Source organism: Vicugna pacos, chromosome 16 (assembly GCF_048564905.1).
Source record: "Vicugna pacos chromosome 16, VicPac4, whole genome shotgun sequence".
NCBI lineage: Eukaryota > Metazoa > Chordata > Mammalia > Artiodactyla > Camelidae > Vicugna > Vicugna pacos.
The window spans coordinates 57,436,485-57,456,190 of NC_133002.1; the positions used below are offsets into that span (position 1 = coordinate 57,436,485).

Consider the following 19,706-nt stretch of genomic DNA (forward strand, 5'->3'; position numbering starts at 1 on the left):
TCTTGGTGCTTTTCTCATAGCTGGTGAGAAAATGAGGGAAGCTGGGGCCCCAGTGCATCACGTCATCTGTTGGTAATGATGCTGAAAATTTGCTGAAGTTCATCCTCATCAAACATAGTTGAACTGGCAATTCCTGTTTCTGTTCCCAGTGAAGATAATGCCCTTCCCATCCCTTACCCACAGTCAGCAGGCTCACCCCCCCTTCTCTAAATTACAGCATAGCCCAGACAGCCACTCCAGGCTGGGTTAATTTCTATCAAGATTTCCAAGCAAGTCTTCCCCTCTGTAAATAGCCCATTTCCTGTGGCTGCCGTGAGTAGTCCCATGTGGTCAGACATGACTAGGCCCTCTCTGGATGAGGCCAGCTGTTGGCAGGGCCCAGTGCAAAGTGAAAATCCCTTATTCTAGAATTATTAAGAATTTCAAGATGGTGGCCACAGAGCATTAGACCAACCATGGGACCCTTCTAAGTAGCCGGTGCAACCACACAGGGTGCAGCCCCGTGAAGCCGGCTGTCAAGGCTCTTGGTGGTACTGATCAAGGGCCACATGGAGGCCAGGGAGGCTGCCAAAGACCGCGTGGAGGGAGGTTAGTCGGACATGAGGTCGAAGAGAAACTCAGAGTGAAGTGAGGACCGTGAAAGTTCTTGAGCAGAGGAGTGGCATCCCACGCACATTTTCAAAGCATTGTTTCTGCTGTCGGATGGAGAACCGACTGTTCAGATGAGGAAGGGGACTAATGTGAGGACTGGGAGACCAGGGAGTCTCCAAAAGTCCAACAGTCGTGATGACTTGCACTCAGTCAAGAGCAGGGAGTGCATAGGGAGGGATCAGAGCCTGGAGATGGGCATGTTGAAGGAAAAGCAACAGGACATCCTACCAGATCAGTACAGCAGATGAGCAGAAGAGAGGGGTCAGGGGTTAAAGCCTGAGTAGAAGAATGGAATTGCAATGAACTGAAGTGGGAAAGGCTGGTTTTGGGACAAAGATCAGAGTTTGATTTAAATTTTAAGATGTTTGTTAATCATCTGTCATGGACCTAATATCTGTGCCTCCTCACAACCCCAGTTCGTATGTTGAAGCCCTAAGCCCCTAGCTACGTGACAGGATTTGGAGATGAGTCCCCGGGGAAGGTAAATAGGGTTAAATGAGGTCATGAGGGTGGGGCCCTGGTCTGATAGGATGAGTGGCCTTATAAGAAGGGAAAGATTTCTCTCTCTCTGTCTAAGAAAACAAAGAAGAAGACAAAAGCGGGATTTAGTTCATTTGAAAACAGAAAAGCAGTAAAAGCATGAATAAACCCGAGGACTGACTTTCCGGGGCATGGAGGAAAATGAGGGGGAAATGCAACAGAGGAATTAAAACAGAGAATAGTCCCAGATAAAGAGAAAATTAAGGGAATTGCAGGAGAGTGTTTTACAAAAGTCTTCTTGTAAACTGAGTAATTTTCTAGGAACTTATAAATGAACTAAGCTTACTGCAGAAGAAATAGAAAATTTTTTAAAAATACTATGGAAAAATTTGAGAAGTTATTCTTTCTGGTCCTGACTTCAACCCCCAAATGATGGACAAAGCCCAGTGATTTCACAGGTGAATCCATCCAAGGCGTTTGAGAACAGATGCTTCCAACACTACGGAAAGCGTTCCTGGGCATCTAAAAGGAGGGGACACCAACATTTTTTGGTGAAATTGGCATAATACTGATACTCCAACCTGACCAAGGTAACACACAAGGAAAAGAAAATATAGTCCAACCTCATTTCTAGATATCGATGCAAATGAAACTCTTCAATAAAACACTAGAAGATAAGCTTGGTGTGGATCATCAGCATTATTTCCCCTCCCTTGAGACACTGTGGACTTTCAACTGCTAATAAATAAAAATGCCGTCAATTTGTGTGTGTCTCCCTGGAATAGGCCGACTTACTCACTTCTTTGGTTTGTTTGTTTGAAGTGGTTTGTTTGATTCTCTTTGCTGAGTGAAACAAACCCAGCTCTGTCTCTGAGGACCTCGCTGCAGCACCCCTAGATGGGGCCTTTGTGGCCATGTTGCCTTAAGTGACCTGCGCAGCATCCTCCAACCACAGCCACAGGACAAGGAGCTGAAACATTCAGACCTCTGTTGAATTTCCTGGACTTTATTTTAAAAGAATAAGAGCCACTGAAGGAGGGTGATTATTGTTGTTTAAAGATCATTCTGCCTAGAGTATTGAGGAACGGACTAGATTTGGGCAAAACTGGAAGCAGAGATAATACTAGTGTGCAGATGGACTAACGCAGATGAAATAACAAGGGTAGCCTGGCCTTGGGTAATTCCAGTGGGTACTGAGAGCAGGGAACACCTTTAAGAGATGTCTGGGAAGCACCCACTAGAGGAATTACTGAATGATTAACCTTGGGGCATGTGGGAGAAGGCTGGGAGGATGACATGTGGATTTCTGGCCTGGGCATTCCCCTTGAACACATTGCTCCAAACAAGGATGGCAAGCAGGCCTTTGAGCAGTTACAGAAAATTGTCACCTGTGCAGGTTTGAGGAGGTGTGGCTTGGGTCACAGCTAAGGTTGCCAGATTTAGAATGAAAAAAAAAAAAAAAAGCCAGCAGGAGTAGAGAGGGAAAGAAAACAAACACTAAGAAAACTCTGGGAATTACCACCTCCCCCATCACTGTTTTCCTTCCCGGCCCTCTTGTTTCGCTCATCCTGAGCTCTGAAGGTCCTGTCTTGAGTTTTCAAGTCATTCGATGTGGACTGTTGGGTTTGCACCCAGGCAAGGCGATCTAGAGGAAACAGAACCAGAAAATTCCCATCTGGATTGGTCTGACTCCTTATGGTTTCCTTCCCCAATCCTCCAGTGACCCTTCATTTAGCAGAATCCTTGGCTGCTTCAACGAGGCGTGGATCATCTGTCTTTCTCATAATGCACAAAGGTCTTGACACATCTCCTGTCACCTAGTGCAAGTCCATCCTCACCAAGAATGACACCCTTTTCTCCTAATATGTAAAATGCAGAAGTAGGTGTAGACAATGGGAAGTGAATCAGAGATACATGCGAAGCAGATTCAAGTGGGTTCACTTGAACCTTGAAGGAGGCTCAGGGTGTTCATCTCCGACTTTGGCATCAAGCCCTTGAAGAGTATTGAGCTCGTGTGATCACCAGAGATGGGACGCAGGACCACGTGGCTGCTCCCAGCTCTGCTCCTTCTCTTCCACCCAGGTGAGTGGGGCTGGGCTTCAGGAACTGGAGTGACTCAGGCTGGGCAGGAGATAGAGAGGGTCTGTCCTACGGGAACATGGCAGGGACAGGGCAGGGAAAATTCACTGCTCCACACACTTACTCGTTATACAAAAATCAGGTTTTTGCTACCTCCCAGGTTCTACATTAGGTTCTAGGAAGCAAACAAAAAGCAAAACCAAACCAAAACACCCCCCATCTAGGACAGTGCTTCTCAACCCTGGCTGTTCTACACAAACAGATCCAAGAATGAAAGAATGAACTAAGGAAGGGATCTACCCCTGATGATCACAGATGCTCAGGCTCCAGCTCAGATCCGCTTGGTCAAGGTGGGGCTCAGGCATCTGGATCATTTAAAAGCCTCCACCACTGGTCTTGCCTTCCTCTAAAGAGCTCAGAGGACCGGGAGGTAGACAGGCAGCAAAGCCAGTGGGGGACAGGCTTTCTGGAGTGTCGCGCAGCCCCACACATCAACCTGCCTGAGCTTTTGCCCTGGACAAGCCAAAGACCAGCCCATGGTCCAAAGTAGTAAGCACAATAGTGGAGACACATCGGCGGCGGGGTGGGGGCTGGGTGTCACGGCGGAGGAGAGACCAGAGATGAGAAGGTGTCTAGTTCTGGGCTCGATGTCAAGTCCCTGAGGGGCAGCTAGTCCTTGATGCTCATAGAAGACAGGCTCTAGGGAAGTAGGACCATATGGCTCTGCAACTTCTCATCCTCCCAGGGGAGCCCCTGAGGAACAGGAACCACAGGGCTCGGGGCAGGGTGCAAGGAGAGTCTCTTCAGGGAAGGAGGTTGTCATGGGAAATAAAATGACCCCATTTATTCATCCATTGACTTACTCAACATCTATATAGGAATCAAAAATCTGATAGGAAGATTTGCATGTGGAAAAGTCACTGGGGAAACTTGCATGTTATTATTAGCTTAATCTGGAAATTATTCCGGGTAAAGAGACATACATGTGTATAAGTTAGCTTGAAGTGCCGTAGCAGAACACCGTAGACTGGAGTGGCTTAAACAGTAGAAATTTCTCATCTCACAGCGCTCAAGGTTGGGAAGTCCAAGATCAAGGCGCTAGCCTATTCGGCTCCTGATGTGGGCTCTCCTCTTGGCTTTCATTTCCAAGGACGATTATCAGTGTCTGCATTCTATTTCCTTGTATAATTATTCTCCTAGTTGATGGAAGTTAGCCTTGTTTCTTTTATTTTCTGTATGGTAAATAATTATGTAACAAATCTTTGTGCAAACCTTTTTGTTAAATTGTATGATTCCACTTATTAGAAAGGCCCAGAAAGGCAAATCCACAGAGACAGAAGGTAGATTAGAGGTTGCTGAAAGCTTCAGGGAAGAGTGAAGTGGGGCAGTGACTGCGAATGGGCACACGGCTTCTTTTTTTTTCAGTGGAGGTACTGGGGATTGAACCCAGGACCTCATGCATGCTAAGCATGCACCCTACCACTGAGTTACTCCCTTACCCCCAGTAGGGCTTCTTTTTGAGGTGATGAAAACGTCCTGGAATTGGATAGAGTTGATGGTTGCACAACTTTGTGAATATCCTAAAAACTACCGAAAGATATACTTTCAAAGAGTAAAATTTATGATACGTAAATTATATATCGATTTTAAAAGTGGGCAAAAAAAGTAAATTCTTAGCCTTAAACACGCTTTAGTTAATTTTAGAAAGGAAGAAAATTATCATAGTATTTAACTTAGCAAATTGGAAAAAGATAGCAAGTGATAATTGCAAGGAATAAAATTATACATATGAAATATTAATAATTTCAAAATAAAAACAGTAGCATTTAGTAACTAAATCTCAAAATGGTTTAATACAGGAAAAAGGAAGGAGGAAGAGGAAGGGGAGCAAAAATAGTGAAGGAAGGTATCTCCTCGCACATGTAATCAATTAAATCAAATGGCGAGTGTAATGAAAATATGTCATTATGATAGTATGAAAAAATTAATTACAAAAGGGTACTTTATTTTTTTTAACCTGGTTGTTTTGATTTTTTTATTAGAGAATTCCAGCTTTTAAAAAAGCAATTTGTGAGAAGATATATGTCAAAAATAACCTGTAGGTAAGTAGAGAAAAAAAGGTCTAATACAGTTAGTAATAATTCCAAGGATAAAAGGGTACTTCATTATTAAAGAACTTTGACTACTACATACTCTTTAAAATAGGTAACTTTCTAGGAAAAACAAAACCAAAAAAAAAAAATAGAAGTGACCCAAGAACAATTTTAAAAACTTGAATAGGTCAATATTGATAGGAAAAAAGAATCTGCTCCAATAAAGAATTTGCCAGATAGTTTTACAGACAATTTTTTAAGATCCTAAAGAAACAGAAATTCCTTTGCACCGTTTACATTCTGATCTCAGAACACCAAAAACTGGAAGTCTGCCAGATCAATTGTGTGAAAGTAGCAGTTCTCTGCTATCAACCCTGACAAAGATGCACAAAGAAAATGATAGAAAAAACCTCCCGTATGAGGATGGGTCTGAGTTGAGCCCGGACAGAAAGTGAAAGAAAGAAGAAGAACATGTGAGAAAATGCTGCTTTACTCTGATATCTGCCTTACTGCAGAGTTACAGTGTTCAAGACAGGATGGATTGGCATAAAGACAGACAAGTGGATCAGTGGAACAGAATGGGAAATCCATCAATAACTCACAGATTTGCTTTTTGACAAAGGAACCAAAGCAGTTCGATGGGAAGACGATGAGACCTGTGTGATGTGGATTCCACAGTGTGGGGGGCCAACTGGCATCCCTGTTTTGGTCGACTTCAGAGGCGTTCCTGCCAGGGTGGTTTACTGTGAAGCACTAGAAGCAATTAGAACCATTAGGAACAGCTTCTCTTAGGAACAGCTGGGTGATGGGGCCTCTTCACCTGGACCTCTGAGGTCATCAGTACAAAATCATCCTCCATGGAAATGGGTCCTCTGGTCTTTCCTCCCCATCAGACCAGCATAACATAGATGGTTGCATTAAAAACATGGATTGAAATATAAAGACTTACTGGCCATACACAGGGAGAAGGGGTGAACTATAAGAAGCTATTATTAATCAGTGTCAACATTTTGTTTCCTTGAGATCTATGGTTGTGCTTTTATAGGATTTTCATGGTAGCTTGACCCAGTGGAAGTTTGAAGGACAAAAGATCTTCATGTGTAAGGTATATTTCTTCCTTCACTGTTACTCAACTCATGAAGCCCTTAGGTTTATTGGAACTCTCTGCAGTGCAGGAGGCTGTGACTCTGCCCTTAGGTGGATGGTGACAGGTGCATGGTTTGTGTTTTCCAGGTTCAGCTGCCATCACGGGTCCAAAAGCAGTGAGAGGCCTGGAGCAGGGCTCGTTGACTGTGCAGTGTCGATATGGCCCTGGGTGGGAGACCGATGTGAAGTGGTGGTGTCGAGGAGCTGACTGGGACCGCTGCAAGTTCGTTGTTAAAACCACTGGATCAGAGAAGGAGGTGAAGAAGGACCGTGTGTCCATCAAGGACAATCAGAAAAATCGCTCGTTCACTGTGACCATGGAGAAGCTCAGGCTGAACGATGCAGACACTTACTGGTGTGGGATTGAGAGAGCTGGACCTGACCTGGGGATCCAAGTTGAAGTGACCGTTGACCCAGGTAAGAGTATATGTAGATGTGGATGTGTCTCCTCAGGGCCTGCCCTGTCCTGGTCCCTCGGGTCTATCTTAGGTGACTTAACTGTCATGCAGAGGGAACTGTCACAGGTGGTAGGTGAGTCCTGAGGTCTCATAGGACCCCCACTGGCCACTTGGGATGGGGAGGGACAGGGCTTCCCTTAGATGCTCTCATGGCTCCCAGGGCCTCCTCTGGGATGGGATCAAGCCCTTCTTGGCACATTATTTTTCCCTCGGCACAATCAGTGCCTGAGTCTCTTGCCCAAGGAGATAAATATGATGGTCCCAGTTGCAGCCCATGGGCAAAAGGGACCCTCTTCCATGGACCCAGAGACCCCAGTTCCTGCCAATGCTTTCCTGCCCTTTCTGAAGTTTGGGGCTGGGACTTCATAGCTGCTGTTCCCACCCTCTGTTCCATATCCAGTCTCAGTGGGGGAAGAGACCCAGCATAGTCATGGTCTCTGTGGTTAATTCTTGAGGTCTGCAAAGGCCTCCAGGGTCAAAGGGCTGTTGAAATCTAGCAAATAGTTTTGTCTGATAATCATGATTTTTCTTCTTATGTTATTATTGTAGCATGTTACACTTACTGATTTTCTAATGTTCAAACAATTTTGCATTCTGGCATGAACCCAAACTGGTGACAATGGATTATCCTTCTTGTATATCACTGGATTCAGGTGATTTTTTGTTCCAGACTTTTGCATTTATGTTCGTGAGTGATATTTGCCCATGATATTTCTTGCATTCACTAGCCTTGTAGGATTGGCATCAAGATTATGCTAATTGCATTGAGTGCACTGGGGATTGCCTCCCCTTTTCCTTTGTTCCAGTATTTTCTGTTATAAGCTAGACATTATTTCTTCCTTAAATGTTTAGTGAATATCTCCATTGAAACTGTATAGGCCTGGCATTTTCTTTGGGGGAAATTTCTAATAATGGATTTGATTCATTAAATAGTTGTAAGATTATTCAGCTTTTTTATTTCTTTTTGTGCTAATTTTAGTATATTGTTTTTTCCAAGAATTTGTTATTCCACCTAAAATTTCAAATTTATCGGCATAAACTTGTTTAGATATCATTTTATCATCCTGTCCCCTTCTTATCTTAGCCTCAAATTATGTTTTTAATAAGTGCAGGGTATATAGTGATGTCCCCCTTTTCATGATTGATGTTGATTATTTAGACCCCTTCTCTTTCTATCACAAACATCTCATGAGGGTTTGTTTTTTTTTAAAAAACAATTGCTGGCTTTGTTGATCTCTGTTTTATATTTATGTTCTACTTCATAGTTTTTGTTCTTTTCTTCATCATTTCCTTCCTTCTACTTTTTCCATGTGACCACTCACTGTCACTACGGCCCAGGGTGGGAGAACTATGTGAAGTGGTGCTGCCGAGATGCGGATCAGAATAACTGGATCATCCTTGTTCAGGCCACTGGCTCAAAGCAGGAGGAGAACATGAACCGTGTATACATCAAGCAGAACATGACCATGTCTGATGAGAAAAACGGCTTATGAGAAAACCAGTTTTGTTTTTCCTGACTTGCTGCCTAGGCATTTTACAGTCCGATATCCCTACTCACACCCAGAGCCTGGACGTTTCGATAAAGACCTGAGCTTCAGATTCCCACCATAAGTTCCCACCTTGGTTTTCCCAGGGCACCTTTCAAAATAACCACTCACAGTTAAAGCTGCAAAAAAATCAATGACTTCTGCCCCAACACCTTATCAGTAACAGGTGCTTGCTACCCTGCTCTGTATCTCCTGCTGTCTTGTGACCTGGGATGGAGGACTGCCCTTCCTCCTGATCATTGCCACCATCCTCCTCCCGCCTTCCCAATCCAGCTTCTGAGACCTGTAAGTAGTAAATCTTTTGACTCTACTTCCTTTGTGTGGGTGTGTTAAAACTGCGCCTCCAACCATATCCGTGTTAAACCCTATCTGACTCCTTAAATAACTTGACCTCTTTGCAGCATCCCCTCCCCTCTGCCCGAATTCTCTGCAACTGAATCTCCAGCTGTTTCTCCTATTTCTCTGGTTGCTCTTAGTCTACTTGGAAAGAAACATTCTTCATCTGCTCCTATCTTAAATTTTATCCGTTCATGAGATTTCCATCCTACCTGTCCCTCCTTATTCTATCCATTTCTGTTGGGTGGTCTCATTGTATCCATAATTATATTTACCATTAGTATTCTTACATCAGTTTTTCCTTCACAGATTTCCCCAAAGTTTCAGATTAATGTATCAACTGCCTACATAATCTCATCTACGGGAAGTCTCATTGGTACATTGTCCCATGAAAACCACATTCTTCTTCGCCCTCCCCTTCCAACCGGCTCCTTCTCCTGGGTTCCCAAGTCCAGCAAATGTCATCCACATTCCCAAATGTCATCCTGCCAGCCTTCTTCTCCCACATGCCACAAGGTTAATCATTCAGTAATTCCTCTAGTGGGTGCTTCCCAGACATCTCTTAAAGGTGTTCCCTGCTCTCAGTACCCACTGGAATTACCCAAGGCCAGGCTACCCTTGTTATTTCATCTGTGTTAGTCCATCTGCACACTAGTATTATCTCTGCTTCCAGTTTTGCCCAAATCTAGTCCGTTCCTCAATACTCTAGGCAGAATGATCTTTAAACAACAACAGTCACCCTCCTTCAATGGCTCTTATTCTTTTAAAATAAAGTTCAAGAATTTCAACAGAGGTCTGAATGTTTCAGCTCCTTGTCCTGTGGCTGTGGTTGGAGGATGCTGCGCAGGTCACTTAAGACAACATGGCCACAAAGGCCCCATCTAGGGGTGCTGCAGGGAGGTTATCGGAGACAGAGCTGAGCCATCCTTAAGGGGTTTGTATTATTCAGCAAAGAGAGTCGAACAAAATATATCAAACCAACCAACCACAGAGTTGAGTAAGTTGGCTTTTTTGTCAGTAGGAGACCAGTTAGACAATTCAGTGGGGAAAAGAATAGACAACGGTGATGAAAAATATTAAGAAGCTTAAAAATCAGCTCAAGAAAGATGTGGGACAGATTTTGAAAAATTCTGTAAAATTCTATTGAGAGACATAAAGAAACATTTGAAATTCTTTCCCCTCATCACAGAAAAATAGCACATTTTTGATATTGTCCTAAAACTTCCCTATTTCCCCTTGAAGTATTTTGAAAATCATTCCATATCAATACCTATAATTTTTTGCTTTTAATAGTTTCATAGTATTTCATAATTTATATGTATCATGATTTAGTTCTTTCTTTCTTGATGGACATTTAAGCTGTTTTCAAGTTTTGTTTTGTTTTGTTTTTTTGCAACTATATACAATTCTGTAATGCATATTTTTGCATGTGTGACTTGATATACATTTGTGAAGATAGGATAATTTCCTGTAAATAAAATAGCTGGGTTAGAGGTCTGTGCACTTTTCCAATTTTGATGGATGTAAAAATTTCTACCCATGCCTAAATGTGTTAACAAATGCCAAATCCGACCTCAAACACTGGATGTGGTCAATTTTTTATCTTCCCAAGTCTGATTGGTAGATTTGACATGTTGATCAAGCATGACCTGACATGAACCCGCAGGGAGAGGAAGTTGCTGGAGAAAGGGGGATGAAGTAGAGAGTCGAGAGGAAGGAGCAATGGACTGCAAAACAGAGAGCCATGAAGCGGGTGATGTTGTGTGTGCTGAGAATCAACAGGATACCTGCCCTCAGGGTGAGGGGGAGGCCAGGCCACAAACCTGCTCCAGTTCCCGGCCCCTCCCAGCTACCTCTCCTCCCCATACTGGTCTTTGGCAAATGCCAACTTTTACTCCAAAGGCAAGTGGCAACTGGCAGAAATATCACAAAGCGGTATTTCAAGCAACACAATATAAAACTGTTTGGAGAAGCAGACTTGGGTCCAGGAAGCAGAGAAAGGAGATTCCACACCTGTATGCTGGCTGTTCCCTAAGAAAAAAGTAAAAATAATTTATAAGTTTAAAACAAACCTAAAATAAAGAGATCTTCAATCTGCAACTGAAAGTCCACAGTGTCCCAGGGAAAGAACTGATACTGATGATGGACACCAAAAATATTCTGAAATTACAGACCTTCAAGCATAATGATAGAATCTAATGGGCTCATATCAGAAAGGATATCAAATCAGAGAGAGCAAGTTGTGCATGTGATGGAAAGACATCACAACTACACTGCATCCCAGGAGACAGTGAAGGAAAATCTACACGTTCAGAGGAAAAGACAGGGAGTTCCACGAATTTTATACTCAGCGTTGCTGTTTTTCAACTATTTGAGCAAGCAACAATCTCATGGCTGCAAGAACTATGAAATATAGCACCCATGAGCCCTTTAAAAAGAGAAAAACTACATTGTGATGAAAATTTGCCAACAAACGGAAAAGTTAAATCATGAGAAAACAGAAGCTATGGTGAGCAATGAATAGATTGAAAACTAGAAAAAGAACTAAATGATTATTTTTTAATTTACATATCTAACATTTACAGAATAGAGTAAAAATCTCATAAATACAAAAATACTACACTAAACAAATCAGTACTAGAAAGAGGAGGGAGGGCAAAGTTAGGTAAGATGCAAAAGCCGTCGTCTTTCAGGGCAGGGAAGCAGCGGTTTAAATACTTTGTTAAAAATAAGAAGGTAAAAGGGGGACTTGGGGCCCAAGCATAGTGCAGAGGGAGTTTAAGTGAGGGGCTGCTTGGCTCGGGTGTCAGGGCCCCAGCAGGGAGCAGGGTCTCCCTGCAGACCAGGTCTCCTCCAGCTGTGTCCTAAGCTGTCCTTCCTGGCCTGGGCTGCCCATGCTTCTCCTACCCCTGCTCAGTGGTCCCTCTGCTCTAGGGGCCTCCCTCTTTGGTCTTGAAGCTGCCCAGAAGTCAAAGCTTAAGAGGAAGGGAACAGCTGTCCTTTTCTCTTCATTAAGGAGCTCCTGGTGCCCTCTCCTTTCCTCCACAATGAACCATCAGAAAGAGCTTAATTCACATCTGAGGAATCTTGGTCTAAGGCTCTTTAAAAGGATGAGGAGCCGTATTCCCAGACTCATCCCTCCCCAGGCACCTCTAGCTCACAGTTGCTGGTCTGTTCTAACTCTGGTGTCTGATTGATGGAATACCCCTACAGTCCCCCAAATGCATGAGGTTATCTCCCTCGGTACCCCAAATGAAAGCAGCAGTTAAACTGAGTACATGCAAAAGAGGAAAGAAAATATGGAGCTATTAACAGGAAGGGCTCTGGTGACCAGGAGGGGATGTGAGGCCATGCTCATCTTCAGTCATGCACGTAGGAGGTGAGGGATGGAGCTGGTACCAGGGTTTCCTTCCACAGAAGTGGCAAAAATACATCAGGGCAGGGGTGCCAGAGTCTTCTGTTCATTTGTAGATTCATGTCTTCACTTGTGGTTGGCACATGATCAGCGTTTAGTACAGTTTTTCTGTTTCCGTGGGGTCTAGAATTTCAAAACCCATTATTTATTGAAGCCCTGAACCCCATGGAATGCAAAAATTAGTCCGTTACATTGCAGGCGGCTCACAGGCCTGAGATTATCTATGCCCTCCAGCAACTGGGCCCAGGGGAAAGGCATTTTCTTTTGCATTTCTCCTTGTATTTTTTTTCCTGTGTGGGAGGCCTCAAGAGAAGGAAGGCCGGAGGCTGTACAGAGAAGGGGGACCCCAGAGTGAGGCCCAGAGGCCCAAGCATCACAGTTGCAGGTTCCCAGGGACTAGGGGACTGTCTCCTGAAGCAGGGCCACGCTGCCTCTAGAACCACAGTCACTGCTGACCACAGTCATTTCCTGATAAAAATTTCTTATTCTTCTACTTGGGGGGCTTTCTCTTTGGACAAGACATTGAAGAGCATGGAACTACTGGTTCTCATGGGGCTAACTCTGCCTCCTCACAGAGCTCCTCTGAGGCCTGTTGACCCAGAGGACAGCACCAAGCATGCCCAGGAGCAGGGGCACCTTCAGGAAGACCAGGAGCAGGAAGTGGACGCTGCCCAGCAGGGACCTGTGGGAGGAACAGAGGGATATGAAGTGAGCTGCCACCCAGGCCCCTTCCTCCCATCTTTCCGGGTGCCCAGGTCCTGGATTCCAATAACCTATGTGAGGGCCAGCCTGCGGCCCCAGGCTGACAGTGGCCTGCACTCCCCTAAACCCTCCTTCCACATTTCTCACTGTTGTCACCCTTGCTGCTCTACTGGGAGGGAAAGGACGGGTGTCCTTATAAGAAGGAGAGGAGATTAGGACATAGACACATACAAAGGGGAAACTACGTGACGCCACAGGGAGAAGACAGCCGTCGACACGCTAAGGAGAGAGACCTTAAAAGAAACCAGTTCTGCCAACTCCTTGATCGCAGACCCTGGCCTTGAGAATTGTGCAAAAATACATGTCTGTTCTTTAAGCCACCGGGCCTGTGGTTCTTTGTTATGGCAGCCAAGCTAATATACGAATTGTCTCTTATTCTTCACTAGTCACAGAAATTTGTAGAATAAACTCGTCAATCAAGTACTTAACTCTGTTTGGTACATTAATTATGTAATATAAGTACCAGGAGGGCAGACGGCTGGATATTTTGTTCATCCTCACATCTCTTTGTATTTCCTAAAACCAGGATAGGCAGGAGTGGTGCTCAGTGCTCATTTGTTGGATAAATGAATGGATTATTCATCTCATGCTGATCAAAGACCCTAACTGGTACATACGTATGCCTTTGATTCATACAGTGAGGGCATTTCTTAACTATTACTTATTAAAAGCATTTTGGTAGAAAGAAACTTTCAAAACAGAGAGCAAATGGGAAAGGGGAAGGAAAGGGTTCCTGGGGGTGGGAAGATTGGGGATCTCCCTCTGGGATTCTGCGGGAAGGCCCAGCAATAGAAACAAAGTTGAGGAGGGGAGGGCAAAGCTCAGTGGTACCGTGCGTGCTTAGCATGAGGTCCTGGGTTCAATCCCCAGTACCTCCTTTAAAACAAAGAAAAAGAAACAAAGTTGAGAGGACCAAGGGGAGAGAAGGGAGGAAGTGAAATGGGCCGCTCAGCTTCTAGAAAGCCCGTTTGGCTGCGATGGCTGGACAGGGCACTGAGGAGCCTGAGTGAGGCTCTGCTTCTTCCCCTGCGAAATGGGGAAGTGCATATCTACCCATTCCGCGGTGGTCTAGACGAGGGCAAAGAATTAACAGAGTAAAGACAAGAAAGCCCCTCTGTGAGCCGCCAGGTGCTCTAATGACGCAGGGAAATATGAGCATCGCTGCTCTTGCCGTTACAGAACTTAGGGAAAACAGCACTTACACAGGCCCTCCCTGCCCTCCCAGAATCTGCCGTGCCGCCCTCACGGGCCGCCTGCCCGTCCAGCTCCCACACTCTGAGTCTCCATCTCTTGAGTTCCTCGGGAGGACGCTCCAGGTCTATGTCTCGAGCTGAACGCAGTGCCAGCCACAGAGAGGTTAACTCAGTTAAAATGAGATGGGTGGATGGATGAATTTATGAACCAACAAATCTACAAATAGCACTGAGGACCAGGGCGAAGGATCAGGGGTCTCCTGTGCAGCCTGAGAGCAAGGCGGAAGAGGCCCTGGCATCTTTCTCCTCTCAAGGGAGCCTGAGGGTCTGGAGACAAGCTCTGGCTGGGACCCGGGACTACAGAGGGTCCCGCCGTCAGAAAAGTGGGCCACCGGGAACAGCACAATCTGAGCTGGCTTACCTGCTGCCGTCGGAGGGGTGGCCTCTGGTGTCTCCCGTGGTGACTGGCGCTGTGAACGTGGTGGTAGTGGAGGTGGCGGTCGGCACTGTAGTTGGTGCTAGGTGTATAAACCAGATTACGCACTGCTCAGCCTGCTCACCCGCCCCCAGCCCTGCCCGTGGCTCTGAACCTGGGGGATGGGAGGGAGCATGGGCTGCCCTGGCCTGAGGATTCTGGAGCAGGGCCACGGAAAGGGGCCTATAGCCTGGACCTTCACATTTCCCTGGCCTCTAGTAGCCTCAGAGGCAGGAGGGGCTGGCACAGGTCCAGGGAGGACACCAAGCAGAACCTGGAAGGTTAGAGGGGCCCAGGGTTGCCCCAGGACACGGGCAGCTGGAGTTTAGCTGAAATTTAGACACTCCAGCTGCTTATGACCAGGCCTCGGCCAATGCCCACCCCCCATCTTATGCATCCAGCAAGGAGAGGAGCAGGATGGGGGCTTCCCCGGGGGGTAACACACCCAAGATCTGTGACTTCAAAGATCAGGACCAGCCCTGAACAAAAGCATAGGGTTCAGGAAGAGCCTTTACTTGGGGCAAGTTATTAGGCTTCTAAGATGGGGATGGGTATTTCTCAGGAATATTGTCAGGATTCAAGGAGACAATGATCGTGCTGTGCTTTGCAAGTATAACGTGCCTCAAGGGCTCCGGGTGTGGTGGCGGCTCTGCTGGCTGTGTGCCCGCCCCCCTTGCCACAGGAGCCCTCTGAGCTGGTGCCACCTGCCCAAGGGTCAGCAGAAGCAGAGCCCAACAGATAGACTCGTTCACACCAAGGCACTGAGACCCCTGAGCCAACGTGCCCAGAAGTGTTTGCATTCTAGAAGGACTTCAGAAGAGAACATCCCTAATCCCGTATGTGTAAATGGCTCAGGATGGGATTTCAGCCACCAGGAATGCAGCCCTTTGACTGTGGAGGCCTTTTCAGACCCCAGGAATTAACCACAGCACCCCCGCTGTGCTGGGTCTCTTTCTTTGGGACTGGATATGGAACAGGGGGTGGGAACAGCAGCTATGAAGTCCCAGCCCCAAACTTCAGAAGGGGCAGGAACCCCTGGGCACCAAAGCTCCCAGGAAAGCATTGGCAGGAACTGGGGTCTCTGGGTCCATGGAAGAGGGTCCCTTTTGCCCATAGGCTGAAACTGTGACCATAATATTTATCTCCTTGGGCAAGAGACTCAGGCACTGATTGTGCCGAGGGAAAAATAATGTGCCAAGAAGGGCTTGATCCCATCCCAGAGGAGGCCCTGGGAGCCATGAGAGCATCTAAGGGAAGCCCTGTCCCTCCCCATCCCAAGTGGCCAGTGGGGGTCCTATGAGACCTCAGGACTCACCCACCCCCTGTGACAGTTCCCTCTGCGTGACAGTTAAGTCACCTAAGATGAACCCCAGGGACCAGGACAGGGCAGGCCCTGAGGAGACACATCCACACGTACACATACTCTTACCTGGGTCAACGGTCACTTTAACTGGGACGCCCAGGTCAGTTCCAAATCTCTCAATCCCACACCAGTAAGTGTCTGCATCGTTCAGCCTGAGCTTCTCCATGGTCACAGTGAATGAGCGATTTTTCTGATTGTCCTTGATGGACACACGGTCCTTCTTCACCTCCTTCTCTGATCCAGTGGTTTTAACAACGAACTTGAAGCTGCCCCAGTCAGCTCCTCGACACCACCACTTCACATAGGGCTCCCACCCAGGGCCATATCGACACTGCACAGTCAACGAGCCCCGCTCCAGGCCTCTCACTGCTTTTGGACCCGTGATGGCAGCTGAACCTGGAAAACACAAACCATGCACCTGTCACCTCCCACCCTGAGGGCAGGGCCACAGCCTCCTGCACGTGTCTCCACTGTTGCACTTACTACTCTGGACCATGGGCTGGTCTTTGGCTCGTCCGGAGCAGAAACTCAGGCAGGCCGCCGTGTGGGGCTGCACGACACTCCATAGAGCCTGTCCCCCACTGGCTTCACTGCCTGTCTACCTCCCAGTCCTCTGAGCTCTTTAGGGGAAGGCAAGGTCATTTGTGGAGGCTTTTGAACAATCCAGATGCCTGAGCCCCACCTTGACCAAGCGGATCTGAGCTGGAGCCTGAGTATCTGTGATCATCGGGGGTGGATCCCTTCCTTAGTTCATTCTTTCATTCTTGGATCTGTTTGTGTAGAACAGCCAGGTTTGAGAAACACTGTCCTAGACGGGGGGTGTTTTGGTTTATTTTCGCTTCTTGTTTCCCAGAACCTAACGTAGAACCTGTGAGGTAGCAAAAACCTGATTTTTGTTCAATGAATAAGTGTCTGGAAGAGTGAATTGGCCCTGCCCTGTTTCCTGCCATGTTCCCCTAGGACAGACCCTCTCTATCTCCTGCCCAGCCTGAGTCACTCCAGTTCCTGAAGCCCAGCCCCGCTCACCTGGGTAGAAGAGAAGGAGCAGAGCTGGGAGCAGCCACGTGGTCCTGCCTCCCATCTCTGGTGATAACAGGCGCTCAATACCCTTCAAGGACTTGACGCCAAAGTCAAAGGTGAACACCCTGAGCCTCCTTCAAGGTTCAAGTGAAGCCACTTGATTCTACTTTGCATTTATTTCTGATTCACTTCCTATTGTGTGCACCTACTTCTGCATTTTACATATTAGGAGAAAAGGGTGTCACTCTTGGTGAGGACAGAATTGCACTTGGTGACGGGAGCTGTGTCAAGACCTCTGTGCATTATGGGAAAGGCAGATGATCCGTGCCTGGTCGAGTTTGCACATGAGGAGCTGAAGGATCTATGCTGAGAGGAGAGGGCAGAGCTGGCAGTGGGAGTCAGGAGAGAGGACCTCTAGAGCAGGGGTCAAGGCAGTGATGGACACAAGGTAGGTCTGTACTTTGGGAAGAACGCAGCGCTCAGGGCTCACACTCAGCCTCCCTGGAGAAACAGCCCCATCCTACCATCCGTCCAGGCAGCCCCACCATCGTGCGTCTCACACCACCCTTCCTTCCCTGGGCCATGGTTCCTTCCTGCCCCTGACCCTCTGCCCTGCTTTCTAGACGGCTTCCTCTGAGGTCCTGAGTCACTGTGAATCAGAGGCCACAAAGGAGAGATCATAAAGAAGGAAAAGTGCCTTTTCCCTTCATCTCTTTTTGTCGCAGAAGCTTCCTCCCGTACCTCTGCATATTTCTCCTCTGACTGTGGGCTTTTGGCCACCTCACTGCATGAAACTGCTTCTTCTAACGTCCTCCTGAGTGACCTCTCCCCTCTTCCTTCAGATGCTCCCCTCCCTCTGTGTCCCCTGCTCCCTCTCCCTGGCCCCTCTGGATTGATTCTTTCTGTCTCTTCTTTTCTATTTCACACTTTCCATATTGGTGAGTTCTGTCCCACCTTCTCAGAGGTTTTAGTTTAGGGTTGTGTTGTCTTTTGACTTTTAACCCTTGCATGAAATATTTATTTTAGAAATTATATTTTTATTTCAAAAAGCTGCTCTTTGTTCTCTGATTGTTGATGTTTTTAAAACTCTCTTCTATTGCCTGAATTATATCTCTTCCTCTGTGGTCATGTTTTTGTTGGCTTTGGTTTGGTTTGGCCTTTCTTAGATGTCTGATAATTCTTGGTTATCAGATCATACATGAAAATGACCCAAAAAAGGGCCGATCTTTTGAGTATATGAGAGCAAAATACTATGTAAAGTAGTTCTGTTTCATCCTCCCAGAGTCTTGAGCCTCCCATCCCTTCCTGACTTATAAGCTGCACTTTAAAGTACGGCGGCAGAGAGAAGTCTTCTAAATTCCAGAATAAAAGGATTGAAGCTGGTCTCCAGCATCCTCTCTAACTGCCATCCTCTCTAACTCCACCATCCTCTCTAACTGGTTTCCTATTTTATTCAGTTAAAGGACTCTCTGATTTTTCGCCTAGGAGTTAATGCCTGCCTACAGGTTTTGGGAGAATATGCAAGGAAGCCTGTGCTTGTGGAACTGCTCCTTGACCAGAGCACCAATCGCTTCCCCAGTTTTCAGGCCCACCTCCGCTACACTCTCCATTACACCTGCTGACTCTGAATTCAGGTAAGCCAGAGGTAGAACTCACAAAATATAGTTTATTTCACCTGCCCTTTTCCTTGGGGGTGGGTCCAGTGTGTCCCAGACCACCAAATCCCTGAAACTACTGACACAGCAGGTCCCTGAATCTGAGGGGGGTTCACCCCCAGTCTCTGGAGCACATCTAGCTACTTGTCTCTTCTTGTTATCAAGACTGATTAGATTGATATCATCTCCACAGTGGGCTAACTACGTTCTGAGCAGTGTCCAGATGATCCAGGCTCCTTCAGATGATATTGTGACAGAGAAAAAGAAGAAAATGAACACCATTCTGGGACAAGACTATGAAAGTATACTGTTGCTCATGCTGAGTGGACACAGACCGCCTCTGTTCCTCCTTCCTGGTGGGTGTTGGAAAGGATGCATTTGCCAGATCTACAGTTGCACCAACACGCCAGGCTGCGTCAATGACTCCAGTGCAGCAACCACAACGGACACAGAGCTGTGTCCTGGCTCCCCCTTGGGTGGGTTTCCACCAACCCGTGTCATTAGTGAATTAAAGATGCATATGATGGTCCCCCCGCTCTGTGTTCTTAAACTTGGAGGGTGGCACTGACCTCTGACATTTCTCCAGGATGGGATGTTGATTTCCATTCACTCTCTTGGTCACTGCAGGGGGGCCATTTCGGGGCTTCCACTTGACCTTCCCCAACATGATCACTTTTACCCCACAGGCCAAGAAATCAATATGAGAATTGTGCCCATTGTCAGGGAGCTCCATTTCTGGTATGTTTCCAGTCCAAGAAAATGACCATTGAGAGACCTCACCTGCCTTTCGATCTGGATCTTGCCTCTTGTTCTTTTAGTCATTGCCACCAATCCTTGAAGCTGATTGCCATTCGGAATTTGGTACCTGGTCCACCAAGTGTGTTCACCTTGACCTAGACAGGTAAGTTCTACCACCTGCCTTCTGCTCTTCTGGAACTCTGTCAGCACCACTGATCCTCAGTTATGTAATGGCATCACCTGTGAATCCAGCACAGAGAGACCGGCCACCGTGGAACCTCTGGTAATACGCATG

General features: G+C 46.6%; 2 protein-coding genes across 2 annotated transcripts; one reads left to right on the forward strand and one right to left on the reverse strand.

Moving 5' to 3' along the window:
- Positions 1 to 548: 548 nt before the first annotated feature.
- LOC102526663 (CMRF35-like molecule 5) lies at positions 549 to 8,400 on the forward strand. Its single transcript, XM_072939109.1, has 3 exons — positions 549 to 588; positions 6,537 to 6,866; positions 8,246 to 8,400. The coding sequence occupies exons 1-3, from the start codon at positions 549 to 551 to the stop codon at positions 8,398 to 8,400; spliced, it is 525 nt and encodes a 174-aa protein (XP_072795210.1).
- Positions 8,401 to 11,415: 3,015 nt separating this feature from the next.
- Positions 11,416 to 17,079, reverse strand: CD300LD (CD300 molecule like family member d). The gene is made up of 4 exons (XM_072939110.1): positions 17,025 to 17,079; positions 16,065 to 16,394; positions 14,582 to 14,678; positions 11,416 to 12,887 (listed from the first exon to the last, which is right to left on the reverse strand). Exons 1-4 carry the CDS (start codon positions 17,077 to 17,079, stop codon positions 12,761 to 12,763), a joined length of 609 nt encoding a protein of 202 aa, XP_072795211.1. The 3' UTR covers positions 11,416 to 12,760.
- Between the last annotated feature and the right edge of the window lie 2,627 nt (positions 17,080 to 19,706).